This window comes from Channa argus, chromosome 3 (genome assembly GCF_033026475.1).
Source record: "Channa argus isolate prfri chromosome 3, Channa argus male v1.0, whole genome shotgun sequence".
Lineage (NCBI taxonomy): Eukaryota > Metazoa > Chordata > Actinopteri > Anabantiformes > Channidae > Channa > Channa argus.
This window is the reverse complement of record NC_090199.1, coordinates 16,946,926-16,964,073: the sequence shown is the minus strand read 5'-3', so window position 1 is coordinate 16,964,073 and position 17,148 is coordinate 16,946,926. Positions and strand designations below refer to the sequence as shown.

General features: G+C 38.6%; 1 protein-coding gene across 4 annotated transcripts in view; it reads right to left on the bottom strand.

The window, feature by feature from the left end:
- The window catches only part of mast1a (microtubule associated serine/threonine kinase 1a), a 64,692-nt gene that overhangs the window by 4,619 nt on the left and 42,925 nt on the right, over positions 1-17,148 (bottom strand). For 3 of the 4 annotated variants that reach the window (XM_067498918.1, XM_067498919.1, XM_067498920.1), the window contains 17 exons: positions 16,888-17,020; positions 14,560-14,627; positions 14,274-14,350; positions 11,003-11,211; positions 10,000-10,138; positions 9,019-9,151; positions 7,699-7,864; positions 7,192-7,293; positions 6,908-7,030; positions 6,638-6,747; positions 4,058-4,221; positions 2,428-2,672; positions 1,908-2,162; positions 1,583-1,815; positions 1,179-1,301; positions 770-906; positions 189-376 (listed from right to left, as the gene is read on the bottom strand). In XM_067498918.1, the coding sequence (XP_067355019.1) occupies positions 189-376; positions 770-906; positions 1,179-1,301; positions 1,583-1,815; positions 1,908-2,162; positions 2,428-2,672; positions 4,058-4,221; positions 6,638-6,747; positions 6,908-7,030; positions 7,192-7,293; positions 7,699-7,864; positions 9,019-9,151; positions 10,000-10,138; positions 11,003-11,211; positions 14,274-14,350; positions 14,560-14,627; positions 16,888-17,020 (2,605 nt within the window). The remainder of the gene's footprint in view (positions 1-188; positions 377-769; positions 907-1,178; positions 1,302-1,582; positions 1,816-1,907; positions 2,163-2,427; positions 2,673-4,057; positions 4,222-6,637; positions 6,748-6,907; positions 7,031-7,191; positions 7,294-7,698; positions 7,865-9,018; positions 9,152-9,999; positions 10,139-11,002; positions 11,212-14,273; positions 14,351-14,559; positions 14,628-16,887; positions 17,021-17,148) is intronic. The other variant, XM_067498921.1, reaches the window with a different exon arrangement.

Below are 17,148 nucleotides of genomic sequence, written 5' to 3'. Positions count from 1 at the left end.
CAGAAAAGGCAGACAAGAATTTGATTTAAAAGTGAAATTTGTTACACTTCTTAGTCTCTTTCAGAGGTAAATTTAGATAACTCTCCATTCTATTGTCTACAACATTTCATAATATGTTGTTGTGAGCTGATCTTAGAGCATCTCTATACAAAAACCTGTAGGTACAAGTGCAGGTTTAGCTAGTTTACCCAGATATGAGGGCTCAGGGTTGGAGCGGTAGCCCTGGGTCGGCGATCGGGCAGACAGGCTGTGAGTTGGGGAGCCAGGAAGACTCTCACTGGATGACAAAGAGCGATTTAAAGAGGACAGGCTGCGGCTGGTGTGCAGCAGATTGGACTGCTTTGTGATCTTACGGAACAAGGAGCTACGCTTCTTACTGGAGGTCAGAGAATAAAAAGAGAGGATGGGAGAGGAAGGTTTAAAATGTTCACCTTCAACATTCAACATTCATCTGTAAATTAGCTTGATTTTTAAGACTAATACTGGTGGTTTTAGAGGTTTTCCAACACAAGCTGCAAATCTAATACTTTACATTTTACATTGCTGCTGATAATTTTTCAGAGCTACAATATGGCTGCATCAGTGCTGTTATGTATATGCATATATTTTATTATGTGTTATAATTATTAAATGAATGGCCTAAAACATGCAAAATCCACAGACTCTGAAGTAGGATTTTTGCACTACCCAATACCGTCATAGAACTTTGTGTTACTGAAACATGAGATAAGCTAAGACTTAGCAGTGGTGCAGGGGTGTAAGCTCCTACCTGTCCTGGCTGTCTTTGCCCATGGTTCTCTTTTTTCGTCGAGCCATCTTGCACTTGTAGCTGGCCTTGCGGGCAGGACCTACTTTGATGGAGGTGTTCTCAAAAGGTGTAGTTGTCACTGTCACTTTGTTACCACTCTGCATAGATCAAGGATTTTAAATTACAATCATTTTGGTTGTTTACTGTTCTTTACATTGCCATTAATGACAACATTCTAGAATAATGATAAAGAAACATTTTGACGTGCTGAAACATTTTTACATGCTGCAAGCACTTTATTTACATATGACATGTCCTTTGAATGAACAATAGACAACTACTAGCCCTGTTTTTACAGAAATAATTAACATGTAGAAATACTGATTTTACCGATGTACAGTACAAGTGCGAAAAAACACTGTCATCTCACCTTGAGGATGAGCTCTACCACTTCAGTGTGCACCAGACCGTGGACAGGTTCCCCGTTAACATGAGTGATAAGGTCACCGGCACACAAACCAGCTTCCTGCGCGGGGCCACCGTCCTCCACATGCTGCCAATGTACAAAAAATACCCACATTATAGTATTAGCACAGATGGTTACCTTTCCACTTTGTGTGTCAGATTAGCAGATACAACTGGAATAATAACAGTATACTGTACGTGTATTAATATAAAACAACTGTAACAGGAAGAGAAATAACATGTTTGATAATCTTATTATCTTTAAACTGTTTTTTGAATTATCTGATGTCTGTTAATGCTACCTGGAGTTTAAAAGCCAGTACTATTTATGTGAAGTCACTGAATTCAGCTTCAGTAAGCACGTCTTACCCAAACAATGTGATGCACACTGTAAATATCACTGTCTCCAATGTAGACCCGGATGGCCCTGAGGGTGAAGCCGTACTTCTTTCCAGAGCGATGGATGGTAATGGGAGAGCGCAGCACGCTGACTGCTGGGAAGAAGTCTCTGCTGGGCGAAGAGTCGCGGGATGAGGGGTTAGAGGAGAAAGAGTGAGGTGACATGGGGCTGGCCAATGGAGAGAACCCACCATGCTGCTCCACTGGTAAAAGGTAGAAGTAAAATAATGTATTAATGTACTGAAATATTGGTCTCCTAAACGATTTTACTCTACTCTCTCCTTGTTCCTCTCACCTGATGGTATAATGACAGACAAGGCTGTGGCTGAGGCGGACTTGATGACTTTGTTGCCAGGTCTTGAATTGCGTTTTTCTCCATCACCTGACAACTGCTGGTGACGTGCTCTACGGAGGACCAGATCATTGGTGGCTCGGGGCCCCAAGGGGTCGTACAGAGGAGTCATCACATCACGACTAGCTGCTGCTGTACCTGGAGATAACGTGGTGATTGTGGTAACACTGGGGGTTTCTCCAGGTCTAGGTGACCTATCTGTGAGGATACAGTTTCATGTGGAAATTACTGTTCAAAACACCATTCAGAGGTGAAAATAGCAATGGTAAAAAATGTCCAGCGGCCCACCAACTCAGCAGTAGCCATCTAATAAGGTACTAAAACCTGTTTTTCACCTCCTACACATTTAACCCCCTTGCTTTCACTTTCTGCTGTATTAGTTTTTACTTTCTCCGTTGCTTTCTCATTGTCTATATCCTCTCCTCTGCCCTCAATACCAATGAGACCTTCGGCTACAACCCACCTATTCCATTGATCTCCTTCAGACTGGTCCTTTGCTCCAACAAGGTTGGTGAGGGAACATTGGTCCCATCCAGTGAAGTTCCACGAACCTTGATGGGCACCTGTCGGGAAAGGAAGTCTGGCTCACCCTCTAGGGGTGAGGCAAAACGATGTGTATCCATCAGTGCTGAGAAGCGTCGCCGAGCACCAAGGGGAGGGCTTGCATCTCCCTCCACATAGAGGGACTCTGAGCATGACAAGCGCTTCCTGGAAGAGAAAAAAACAGTAACATACTGTATGGTGACGCAAACTATGTCCTTTCTGGAGATGCTGATTAGCACTAAACGTAAGGTACAGTACAGCTGAGACTGATGGTAATGTTACTTGTTTTGCAGGTTTTTCACTATAGCATCAGACAAATCCAACTTTTCACCTAAGGATTGCATTAGATGTTAGAGGAGTAAAGAGATTATCCGGAGTGTTGCATGAAGCTCTGAACCACATTTCATGTCGGTCCCTCTAATATTTGCTGAGATATTTTAATCACAGCCCAATTGTTGAACCAACTGACTGAATTTGCCACCTTCAGAATCACACAAGATATGAAATGACTGACATGGATGAGAAGATAAGACAGACGGTGTTATAAAATAATTTATGTAATTAAATCTGCAATGAGCTGAAGCCAAGAAGAAATTATAGAGATTCCTGCAGAGATGACACAGCTTAGTCATACTTGATATGGAAGCAGGAAATTGTTAATTTATACTGTAGTAAATGATAAGGCACCTTCCCCATGTCTAATGCAGAAGGTATGAACAAATGCATTTATTTTATGCATTAATGCAAAGAGTTATCTGAGAGAATATCTGTCCTATGCTTCCTAAAGATTGGGTTGAAATTAAGTTAAGATAACTAATGATAATCTCTATGCTCTCAATCAGAAAAGTATCAATTAATAATATGTGGTCTGGACTCTCCAGGTTCCATCTTTTAAAGCTGCTGCATTACTAGATAAAGGGACAAAAGTAAAATTTTAATTTGGTGAGCTAGAAACTTAAAGAGAGCTCATTTTAATATCAATCAATAAAAATATTTACTATCAGATTAAAACAGGTCTTGAAGAATAAAAAATACTGTGAACAGTAGAGTAATAAGTGAACAGTATTACGGGGAAAAATAGAATAAATCACATTACATTTTCCCTACCTTAGTGGTAAATTACTAGTATTTATTCTTTTCTGTAACTTAACTGGAAAAATAAATATTGCAATGGGTTAGAGTGGAAACAAGTAGTAACATTTGCATTATTCATAATAACATGAAAACACTGAGGCATCAGACACAGCGATTTTCTGAAACATATGAACCAGTGAAACATTTTCATTCTTCTGGTTTTCAAACTTTGGAGAGGTGGGATCTTCTGCCTGTTGTTGACTCATAGTGAGTGTGAACTCTCGCACAAAGCTCTTTTTATACAACAAGTGTCAAAACTGGTGGCTGTGAGACAGAAAGCAGTTATCTAGGTGCAGTGGGAGATGTGAGAGTCAGGCTGCTGAAAGATAAAGAAAAACCTTAAGGGAACCACCTTCTGAACGAATACCCCAACTCAATCTGCCATATACAGTGCATTCAAAAACTCATTTACTCACATCTCAGGTGATCCAGTCCTCCAGCTCTTGTCCCTCATGCTGAAGTTGCCCAGGCTCTCTCTCTTAGTCACCTTGTCCTCTCGAGGTCCTTTGTGCTCCCGACGGCACACACAGGATGTGGCTTTCTGCTCCAGCTGGGACAGATGCTCCATGCTGCTGTACACCTGCAGTCACAATTATATGGTTTTGTAGTAGTTAGTAATAAATCTGGAAAAGAGCAGTCTGACATAATTATACCTATACTATAATTATATCTACTGCTCAGGTGTCCTTTAGAGGTTTAGTTTAATAGTATATTAATTACACCCTTTAAACTCTTACAAGTTCATTTTAAATAATTTTATTTTTGTATACATTTCAGCATTAAATAGTCAAAATACCTATACTGGCACAATATATAGACTATTAACAGTTTCAGTTCCTAAATACTTGTTTCCATGTTTGCTTTTATAGTCCACATCATTATTAGTCCTTTTCACAAGAATGCATAATACTTATCAGTGGCAGTGTCAAGCTTGTATCAACTGTGTACCTGTGTAATCTTGAACAAAATTAAATTTACTCAGAGAGCGGATAATTTTGACAGGTGCAAAGGTGCTTCATCCATATCCAAATATTTGTCTCTACAGTTTAATAAATCATAGTTGCAATGGACATATAAACCTCAAAGATGGTTTAAACCTTGGTTAAATATCCTTGTGTACAATCTAAACATACTCCCAGCCAAAGCTACCTAACAGTCTCAGTTTTGGTATATTCCATTTGCTTCTTTGTGCATTCACAGGATAATAAACCAACTTCCAGCATTATGCATGTGACTCCAAAAGGACACACGAATTGTGACCCCTTGCACTGAAAAACAACATATCATACACACTTTTCTTGTGCATGCGTATGTGCCCTGACACATCTTCAAAGATGTGCACACAAGATCCACTGTAAAGCTCTCATTATGTGCAGAGTAACACAGGAAGCTAAGCTGTGTGGGGGAGGACAACAAGACAAGCTATGTTAAGAGAAGCAGCGCACCATGGAAACAAGTATTAACTGAAGACCTGGCTGTTTTCTCTAGAGAAAACCAAAACAATGTTAGCCAGAGTCAATGTCTTACTTTATTTCATTTATTAAACATATGAATGCTATGATTTCATTTAACAACAAAAATAACTAAGCTCCTGCTGATTGGTCATGTGATGTTTGTTTCCTTTTTCTTTTCATGTTCTGAAGTGAGATTACTTGTTATAAACACTGTGGGGTTTTATAATCTCACCTGCACAAAGGAGCCAATTAATTATGTTGATTCTATATTTTAGTTTGGCAAATAAACTATCCTCACCTACTGTGAATTAAAACCAGGGCTTGGACATAGCTTCCAGCCACAAAGATACTAAATAAGTCAAGACAAAGGTAAGGTTTCAGGAGGTGACACTAAATGAGCTCACACATTAAAACATGCCCTCTGTTATAGGAGGCTGAAGAAAGAATAATGAGCATAATTGTTGACTTTAGTGTTTACATACACATTACAAGCCAAACATGCTGAATCTCCTGAGGTCTCTCAATCAATATTACAGTGTGCTAGGTTGCTTTAAAAAATTTAGTATTTAAAACCTTATTGTTTGATTTATATTAGGTGCCTTCAGCACAGATATATGTTCACCCGCTTGCTAAAACACAACTGCTCAACAGCAATCAACTGTACAGTAATTTTAAAAACACCTTAGATTTAGCTGAAATAGGGCCCCCATTGAGATACCTGTAATGTACTAAATGTGTCCTTCTCATGAATGCAACCCAAACACTTGGACCAGAAGCAATACAGAAAGTTATGCAGGCAGAAAGACAGAGTGAGGGAGAGAGAAGAAAAGTGAAAATAGAGGTGGGGAGAGGGGGAAAAGCCAGCTTAACGTGAGAAAATCCCACTTGACAGGAAAAGTGTGATGGAAAGACCACACTCACACACTGAGAAACAGAGTTACAGATCAGTACCAAAGGGGATTTGGAAACAGTGGAAGTATAAAAATAAGCATGAAAGATTGTTGAGGTCACTTAAGACACATCTGCAGACATTAGAGAGAGAATAAAATTTGGGTGAAGCCTCAGCATTAAAAGCTGTGTGGCCTCTGGTTGGCTAAAAATATAAACTGGAGACATGAGGAAGCAAACAGTACAGCAGCCCAGTTAGAGCCAGAACCCCAGGCTTGAGACCTGAGTCTCACCTCCAGGTGCTTCTCTCTGTACAGTATGACCTGATTATAATTGATTTGACCCCTTCAGGCGTCGCCAAATTTGGTGACATTGATACTGCATGCCCCTCTTTCCCATATTATCTTGGCTCAGGACCTACACCTTACAGCAAACAGGCAGGTAAGCTGCACTCATTTCTAGTTCTGAGTCTTTTATATGCTGGGAATTGAACCTGGGTCTCCCACGTGGCAGACAAGAATTCGACCACTAAACCACCAATACCACTATTTATAACAAACTGACACAATGGGAAAAAATGTGGAATGCACAATAAATAGCAGCAAGTATGAGGCAGATGAAGGAGGAAAAAATGCTGGAGAGAAAAAGTTAGACCTTGCTGAAACGAGGAGAGCAGGAGGAAAACTGCCTGATTTCCACTGGCTCATCCTCATTGGTGTCATCCTCCTCGTATGTATTAATGTGGTGATAACGATCTGAACGGGCTGGCAGGGGAGGGATTGACAGAGAGAGAGGAGAGGACATAGTTGTCAGGTCAATATAAAATGTGCATTTCTTTTTCTGGCATGATGTACGGAAAAATATTGTACAACCCATAAATCTGATATTGATGTAACTGCTGTACGTAAATCCAGATATACATACTATCAAAGTAGCTGGTGTCCTCCTCTGACTCTAGGTGAGGGATGAACTCTGCTTTCTGTCTTAGCAAACTGTTCCAGTCCAGCTCAGTGAAGAACGAGTGCTGCTTCACCTCATATGCTCCACCTGGTGGCAGGAGCATAAACAATACAACCTGTTGGCTTCATGCAACAACACAGAAAAATTAAGGCTAATCGCTAATGTCACATTTGTAGAATAATGGTTTATTTCATAACCATTAGTTTTTCAACATACTGCAAGGAAGCATTGCAAATGCTGGTTTTTACCTGTACCCAACCTCACAAGAGGGTTGGTTTGTAGCAGAGCAGATATGAGAGACTGGGCATCTGCAGGCAAGGCGTCATCACCATCTGGCCAAACTATATCGTCTATCAGAGACCACAGAGAGAAGGTGCAAGAGGAATGAATGTGCCTGCTTTTCAACAGCGCAAATCCTAGAATAGTCCAGACTGCTGCAAAATTGCCCTTAATAATTTACGTTTTACCTGGGCAAATAAAGCATCAAACATGGATGGATGTACACTATCTGGAGCAGAAGCTAAAATCTAACGTTCTAAAAACTCAAATTACATCTTAAGCTTGAGATGTTTAACAGCCTTTTATTTTTATATTTCATAGTTTTATATATTTTATATTTTAGTTTATAAATTGTGGTAGTGTTAATATCTTGTTAGAATTACTATGACACATGTATGATAAAAGAAAACTTTTTTAGGTTTGTTAAAAACATGCGGACAGCATCAAAATATATAGTAATGTAACTATTTCCTCACCTGTGATGACCTGTCCAAACAGCTCCTCGGGAGTGTCTCCAAAGAAAGGAACACACCCCACCAGGAACTCGTACAGGATGATGCCCATGGCCCACCAATCCACTGGCTTCCCATATCCCTGACGGAGAATCACCTCTGGAGCGATGTACTCTGGAGTACCACATACCTGAGAGATACAGAGAAGGTGAGGTAAGGGCAAAAAAAGGAAAGACAGGTTAAGAAATGTGGGTCAAACTTAACTATGTACACAAGGATAAATATATTAACTCCTAATCCACCTTGTCCATATTACAATGTCATAATGTTAAATGTTCCACCATTGTATGCATTGTACTATTTAGATCTCCAATATAATAAAAGGTAATTGTTGATTGTTTGTAAAGTTTAAAGCATTAAAAATGCATAAAAGAAAGTCGCACAGTAACCTAATAGTTGAGAGGCATACAGCTATGTCCACAGCTTGATTCCCGGCCAGGGGATCTTTGTTGTGTGTCCCTGACCTTTTTTCCTGTCTTTCTCTAGGTTGCTAATGATTAAATAAGAAACAAAAACCCCAGAACGGGGCTGAGAAAACAAGTCTTATTTCAAAATCTTTAGAAAATATTAGAAAAGCTAAATTACTCAAATTAAATTAAATTCCACAAAATATATGTGTTTTCTGATTTGGTCATGCTGCTACTTTATATTCTTTCTTTGTAAAAGTTGTGTACAAGGCTTCATTGTAATTATAATAAACATATACTGTTCAGAAGAACTGAAACCGAATGTAAAATTAATGTCTGTCTGTGTCTAAGTGGCTGTCTTGGACAAGAGAGACATTATTATTGACAGAATGAGACATACTCCACTAATCAGATTCTCCGCTAGAAATATGAAAAGCGAAGCTCTGGTCTGTCTCATTTACAAATGTGAGTTGATTACTGGCAGACAAATAGATGCCTGCTTCTACACTACACAGAGGAGCAAGAGGACACACAGGCTAATCTGGCGATGGAGATGACAGCATTAATGATTCAATAATGCAAATTGCACGGGCAGCTCTGGAAAGACATGTCTTCATTTTGAGATTATTGATTTTGCAGATGATTTGGCAGGTTGGCACGCCTGGCTGGAGACGAAAAGATGTTGTGAATAGCAGTTGTCTGTTCAGACACCACACATCCTGTATTAGAATTTCAGTGAATCTGCATTGCACAAACACCATTCATACAGTTCTTAATTAAAATGTATGTCAGCAGCATTTTGCCTTTTATAATCTGGTAATACATTACTGCTATTCAAACTTAACATCGAGTGGGTTCTATGTAACAGGTGCCATACCTGCTTGTCTAAGAACTCTCTGGCATCTTTCTCAATGTGTCCCTCATACAGATTGGTTGTGAGGCTCATTAAACCCATCTTTGACAGGCCAAAGTCTGTCAGCTTGATGTGACCCATGGATGTGATCAGGAGACTATATAGAGAGAGAAAAGATGCATTTAATATTTGCATTTAGTCATTTAGCAGATTCTTTTATCCAAAGCGACTTACAAGTGAGGCACAAGGCAAGAAAAAATCTAAGTCAAGGAGAAGACATCAAAGCAAATTCCTATCAGAAAAGTTTTTACATTTCTTGAGATTCAAGTGCGAGAAAGAGCAGGATGGATTGTAGTAAAATTTTCGCATATGGGAATACAATCAGTGGAATATGTGGTCAATTACGGTTATTCAAGCAACCTTGAAACTCAGTGTTTCCCTTCTACATTTAGTTGTCAGTTTATTAGGTACGCCCAGCTAAGACCTAAGCAGTCAAATACAACAGTCCTACCATTAAAGTGATGGGAGGGGTTGATTCAGCTGTGATCATTTTAGATGCTAGTTGAACTGTACTGTGTTATACACAGTGTTTCTATTATTTTGCCTACCCTCGTTGATATACAAAGGGTGGACAGCCAGAAATGGCTGGCACAGATCAACATTATGATTCATTTACAGTTTTGTTTCTGACAGGTGATTAGGTAAGGCCAAGTTTCTCTCTTTTTAGCTCTGTATGGGTCTCCACCAGCTCCTAAGGTATTTTTTTTCTCTTTAGCTGCTAAATGCTCCATTATGTTTATGTTTCGCTACTGTAGTTGCTAACTGGTTTTGTTTCCTGTCATAGTGGGGTCACTGTAGTGATACTCAGTTTTTTGTTGGACAAAGCTGCAAACAATATGAGCAAAAGACTGTGAACAACAATAGTAAATAATTAAACCAATACAAAAATTGTAAAATGCTAAAATACAGACTTAAACACTGATCACTGCTGCTTTAGACACTCACTTGTCAGGTTTAAGATCTCTATGGACAATGCCATAGTTGTGCAGGTACTCCAGGGCTAAAACAGTCTCTGCAAAGTACATCCTTGCAAGCTCCACGGGCAAAGCTCCAATGTTCTTCAACAAAGTGGCACAGTCACCGCCTACAAACACAGACAGGCTAACGTACGAGTGGTTTATACATTTTCAAGAAACCAACTTTCACAGATGTGTTATATAAAAAATATTCAGACAAACATTTCTGATGCCTATAGGGTTTTTAGGATTAACCTTAGAATCTAAATGGGTAAACCTTTTTTAAAACACATTTTTTATGTTTTTTCATCAAACACAAGTCACTCACTCATCACTACCCTTCATTCTTAAGTGTCTGTGCACCAACACAAAACACTAGAACTGCTGCAGCCACAGTCACAAAACTGTCCTGAGCTGCCCTTCAGTCAATATACTGACCCTGTAAGATGCTCATCTGCCCTAATGAATACATAAGTGAGTGATTACACAGCAGCATATTATTTTCATTTTCCTGAATCTGTCTATATGATTTAACAGCAGAGGTTAACAAGGAGTGAGCATCGTTTGCCATTCAGGTGTTTAGCTGTAACCGAACGAACAATTAATGAAGTGAAAATGTTGAAAGGATTGAACTAACATCATCATTACTAAAAGCAAAAGGTAGTTACAGGAGGACTGGAGAGGTTAGGGCCTACATTTTAAGGAAAGTAACTACTTTATGTCTTGATCTGGTTAAGAACCTTTTATGGATAGTCAGAAAACAGAAGCCAGGGAGAAAAGGTGGAAAAGTATACTTGTTAGTTTAGAAACCGGATAGAAACCTGATCTAGCATTTTCTTTAGACACCTGATACAAAGAAAGGATAGCCAAACATATGAGGAAAAGACCAACTTACTTAGCCACTCAGAGCAAACATCTTGTTTAACCTCAGTCCAACCCCAGTTTAAAGTCTTTGGGCAGTGTGCCAACAAAACCAGACCCGGCACTCTTACCCTCAACGTATTCCATGACCATGCACAAGTGTCGCCGCGTTTCAAAGGAGCAGAACATGGAGACGACAAAGGGGTTCTCTGCGAAGGTGAGGATGTCTCGCTCCACAAATGCCTGCTCGATCTGGTTCCTCAAGATCAGATTCTGCTTGTTGATCTTCTTCATGGCAAAACGCTGACGTGTCTCTCTGTGTCGCACCAGGTAGACAGCACTGGAAAGACAGTGAGACAGGAGAGCCAGGAGTGAAACGCTGAAGATTGCTGTTTGTGCCAGTGTGGCCCAGAAAAATCTAAAATAAAAAAAGGATATTCCATCTGCATCCATCCATCAGATTATGGCTCACACATGGGGCAGTGGACATTAAAAAAACCTCTGCCACAAAATGTCAAGCCCCAAGCTAGTAACCTTTGAGCCTTTTAAAATTTGAATTAAATATTTGAAGTCTGCCTCAGAAATTTTTTTAAGAGAGATAAGGAGAGCAGACTTAGTAGTTGTAAAGCTCTCCTTTCTGGTTTACAAAAACCAACTCTATACAAAATTTTTTCAGTGCTGTTGCAGAGTTGGTGCACACCATACAGTATATTGCTCTTGTTATCCTAGATGATTGTTTATTGTAGAATATTTTGGCTTTTAAAACAATTGGAACCACCAGCATTGCAGTAAACGTCGGGCATGCTTATAATTTGTGTCCCCTCTAAATCCCTCTGGAACACAGAGCCTGTATAATTTTTCTGTTCTATGTTCTTCCCAAATCTGTGGCATTACAACCTAGGATATCTAATCACATTAATGAAATAATACACCAATTATTATTAAATATACAAGCACATAGTTCCAGGTAAAATGTGTCTATTTGCCAGATTTAAAAAAATGCTTTGTACCAAATTGCAGAACCTAGAAAACAATGCTACAGGCCTAAGATTTATCCCTAAAAAGGCCTTTACCTCATTTAAAATAAGGAAAAATACTGTCCTGTATGTTGTTGTTGCAATAAACAGTATTTTATGATTCCCAATAAAAAGGTGCATGGAACCTATTGTTTTCTGCAAGGCTTCCATCAACCTCATCTCCAGAAATATCACAAGAATTAAGTTAAAAAGTTTTAAATGAATCGAAATCTAAGTAATTAAAGGTTATGTTCCAACAGTTTTTTGTAAATATTAGGTATGGCTCAACCAATTGACTAAAATTCTATTTTTATATTTTTCATTATGACTGACCATATTACATACTGAAACATACTGTTCTGTAGCATTTAAGGCTTTTTGTTTTCATAAATGGTAGCAATTATTCTTCAAAGTATTTTACGGTTATTCTTGTTTTAATTTCTGTTTCCAAATTTGTGTTGCATCTCTAATCCATTTTTCATGAATTGTTGAAAAGTTAAAAATAGTGCTTTCAAACCCCTGTCAGCAGATGGTGTTTGCTCATTTGTTATAAAGATGGCTAAATACCAAAGCTCACTGCAGGAGTCCTGATGAATACTTTAAATAAGCTGAAATTAAGTTCAAAGCCAAGGTAAAAGCTAGTAAATGTAACCTCAGTCAAGATTCTTTTAGTTTTAAATGCTTTATAAAAATTAAGATTCCTTGAGAGGTTTCAATTCACCGAAAGGAGCAGCTGTAGCTCAGTTGGTAGACCTGTCTTCCACAAGTTCTTAGGGCAATAAACTAACCCCGAAGTTACTCTGGTAGGTCAGGCCTTCACACTTATTCACATATAAGCGAATGTATGAATGATTAAATGAGATGTATTGTAACATTGTAAAGCATTTTAGATTTCACTACTATAAACCCAATTCGAAAAAGTTGGGAGGATGGGTAAAATTTAAATGAAAACAGAATGCAATGATTTGCAAATGTCATCAAAGCATATTTTATTGACAATAGAACATAAACACTATATCAGATGTTGAAACTGAGACATTTAACCATTTAATGGAAAATATTACCTAATTTTGAATCTGATGGCAACACATCTCAAAAAAGCTGGAAGAGGGGCAACAAAAGTCTGGAAGGGTAATTGCTACAAATCAAAAACAAACGGAGGAGCATTTGAAAACTAATTAGGTTAACTGGCAACAGGTCAGCAACATGACTGGCGAGGCAGAGCCTCTCAAATGTAGGATGGTCAGAGCTTCACCAATCCGCGAAAAAATGTGTCAAAGAATTGTGGAACAATTTGAGAACAATTTTCCTCAACCTAAAATTGGTAAGACTTGCGAAGATCCCACCATCTACAATATCAACAAAAGATCCAGAGAATCAGGAGGAATCTCTGTGCGCACGGTACAAGGCCTAAGGTCAAAACTGGAAGCGCATGAACTTCGAGCCCTCAGGCAGCCCTGCATTAACAACATGTGTCATTCCTTACTTGACATCATCATGGGCTCAGGAACACTTCCAGAAATCACTGTCTTTGAACATGGTTCACTGTAGAATCCACAAATGTAAGTTACAGCTGTATCATGCAAAGAAGAAGCCATATGTGAACATGATCCAGAAACACCCCTTGTTCTCTGGGCCAAATCTTATTTAAAATAATATGACTCACAATTTTAAATTCCTTTTGGAAAACATGGACAGAGGAGAGGGACCATCCAGCGTTTTTCAGCAGACAGTTCAAAAGCCTGCATCTCTGATGGTATGGGGGTGCAATAGTGCCTGTGGTGTGGGCAGATTACACATATGGAAAGGTACCATCAATGCTGAAAAATACGTATGAGAGCAACACATGCTCCCATGCAGATGGTGTCTCTTTAAGGTAAGGCCTTACATATTTCAGCAAGACAATGCTAAACCACCTGCATCCATCACAACAGCATGGCTTTGCAGGATAAGAGTCTGGGTGCTGATCTGGCATGCCTGCAGTCCAGACCTTGCACCAATAGAAAATATTTGGTGTATCATAAAACATGGGATACCTCAAACCTCTCCTAAACTCCAGCAACTGGTCTGCTCACTTCCCATATGTATATAGACAATTGTTAAAAGAAGAGAGGATGCTACACAATGGTAAACATCCAGCCCTGTTACAACTTATATGAGATTTGTTGCTACCATCAAATTCAATTCAAATCAGCTAATATTTTCCATGAAATGGTCAAATGTCTCAGTTTCAACATGTGAAATGTTGTTTATGTTCTACTGTGAATAAAATATGGGTTGATGAGATTTGCAAATCATTGCAATCTGTGGTTATTTACATTTACACATGCTCTCAACTTTTTTTGAATCGGGGTTGTATTTAGGTAGAAAATATACAATGGCTTACCCATAAGCTCCATTGCTGATCAGTTTGATCGTCTGAAAGTCTTCTTCACTAGGTGGCTTCATAACTTTCCCTTTACCCTAGTGATACATCCAACATTTGAATAAGTTTAAATCAGCACAAATGTAGCTCAAAAAAAATTTTAAAATGCTATTACTGTATGTCTCTCTTTCTGTGTTGAATTCAACAGCTATCTGTGTGCATGAGATTAAATGCGTTGTGTATATGTGGACCATTTATACGTGAACACATGCAGACACAAATGTCTGTATGTTTGTTGGATCTTCACCTCTGCTGAATCATCCGTCTCCGGAGTCTGCGGACCCTCACTATCATAGCTGTCAAGGCTCACAATTTCTGTAGAAAAACATGTTAGTGTGTCAAGATGGGAACAGGCATTTCTTATTCAAACATACCAGGCATCCCACACTCATGTGAGCAGATAAAAAATGTGAAGATGCTAGATGACAACTTTAACAAAAAAGCTATTCAAGTTTCAAAATGCATCAGATCACAGAAAAGAAAAACAAGAGAATTAAAAAAGCTTCTTCCCATTCATTTCTCTTTTATTCATCAGTGCTCCATCCCCCTCACTTATTACTTCAAACCGTGAGACACACTGGTAACTTAATTTTCAGAGTTGTTGCACTCTTGTTCTGTATGTGACAGCTGCTACTTTACACTGATAATACCACTTTTATGTTGAAGCGAGGAAATAATTGAATGATTATTAATTTTGCTAAGCATTTACAAAACCACTCTTTTGAAAAAATAAATTAAAATGAAAGTCACTGAGATGAGAATTGTATATTCTGTCGGCTTCTGTTTGATGCTGAAAACAAGTGATCTTGTCAACTGTTTCTATGGGGAACCAAGAAAAGAAAAGAGAGTGTGAACGTGTGGGTGAACGAGCAGCTATGTGGGTGTGCATTTGTGTCTATGCACGACAATGTAGGTGCTGGTGCAAGTGCAAGATCAGAATATCATGTGGCACATTCTTAGCAGAGTTTGACTGATAACAACTTAGCAGGCCCAAATTTCCTCTAATTCCGAAATAAAACAGCAGCAGTTTATTGTGAAGCATCATTTCAGGCCATTTAACCAATTGGACTAGACTAACCTAGTCACCAATGTCAGTCCATCACTAGTCAGTAAATGATCCAGCCAATCCACACCTTACTGTATATCTCATTAAACATCATCTTTCAATCATCCAACACAGGTATTCTATAGCTTAAAGCAGATGTTTTCAAAGCTGGACAATTTTGGCTCCCGCTCAGACAAAACTGAGCAGCTGCACCTCAAGCATTATTTTATTTTTTATATATTGACCTGTATCTTTAGGTTTTTAATACAGGACTGATTTTTGTATATACATGAACATGTATATGTATATAAATGAACATGAAGAACATTACTAGATTTAGTAACTCTCACAGGATTACTTAAGAATGTGATTATGCTCAAGCAGAAAATCTATAGAAATTATTCTAACCTCTCCACAAACATTTGTGCGTGTTAATTTAGGAGCGACTTCAGAAATAATGACATTTTAAAATCTCTCTGAATTCACATGAAGGAGTTTCAAAGTGCCTTAACTGCCCCCATGATGTGCTTCATAGGCAAACACTGACCGTGCTTTAAAGAGTAAAACAAGTCAACAAGTCAGGCCAAACTACACCTGGATGCAATTATCACACTCACATTATGTGCTTCTTCCCCCAGCTTTATTTATCATCTTGCATATAATTACATGAAAACATAGGTCTCATGTCCATTAACAAAACCAGGAGGAGCTCACCTGACTCTGTGTTTAAAAATCCACCAAAAGTATAGCAGTATGTTAAGTAAATACAGTTCAATTGTACTGTAGTTTTAGATACAATGGGGTAAAATCATGTTTTGACAAACATCAGTTTATTCATTGGTTAAGCTTTTTGTCTAAGATCCTCACTGTGACAGTAAGACTGAGAAGTCACTGTTTCCTTGTAACCCTTACTAGTGTCCCCCCCTAAACTACAACTTGTCATTCTTTCATTAGTTTGTCACAAGGATTTAGATGTGTTGCTGTTTATATTTTTACTTTGGACACGAGTAGCTCTTTCCCCCAGCTTAATGTCTTTATGGTAAGCTAAATTAATGGCCTCCTGGCTCCAGATCCGTGCTTTAGGCTTAGGGTAATACCAGTGTTTCCGTCTGAACTTCAAAGTGTGTTATTTTCTTAGCTTTTTGTATTTGTGGTTTGTTTGAAATCAGTACAAGAACAATGATGAGTCCTCTGACTATAACAGGAGTTTTCAACCTGGGGTCAGCGACCCCCTGCTAGGCCGTGAAGGTCTCTGACCATACAATCAATGATGCATTAAACACATTAAACCCATTTCAATATTGTTTCTATGTATGTATGTATGTATGTATGTATGTATGTATGTATGTATGTATGTATGTATGTATGTATGTATGTATGTATGTATGTATGTATGTATGTATGTATGTATATTTGTGGGTCACAATCACTTGAAAACTACTAGTCTAGAAAGTAGTGCTGCAAGTTACACATCTACAAGAAATCATGGAATATTTATTTTCTTTATTTCTTGTTGTTTTTATCTCTTACCCTCCAGTGGGTCTCTAGTCAGCCCCAACTGGCTGATGATGTATCGAGGGATGTCTGCCTTCATCAGTTGTCCCTCCTTGGCATGATCCTCTGCTGCCTCCAGCAGATGGTAAAACTCTTCTGGGTTAAACTCCTGTAATTAAAATGAAGAAAATGCTACTTTAAAATGTCTTGACCTGCGAAAACTTTTGATTTCACCTTAATATACCATATGAAAAAGGTAATTGAACCAATCCTGTATTTTGATCTCGGGATGACTGT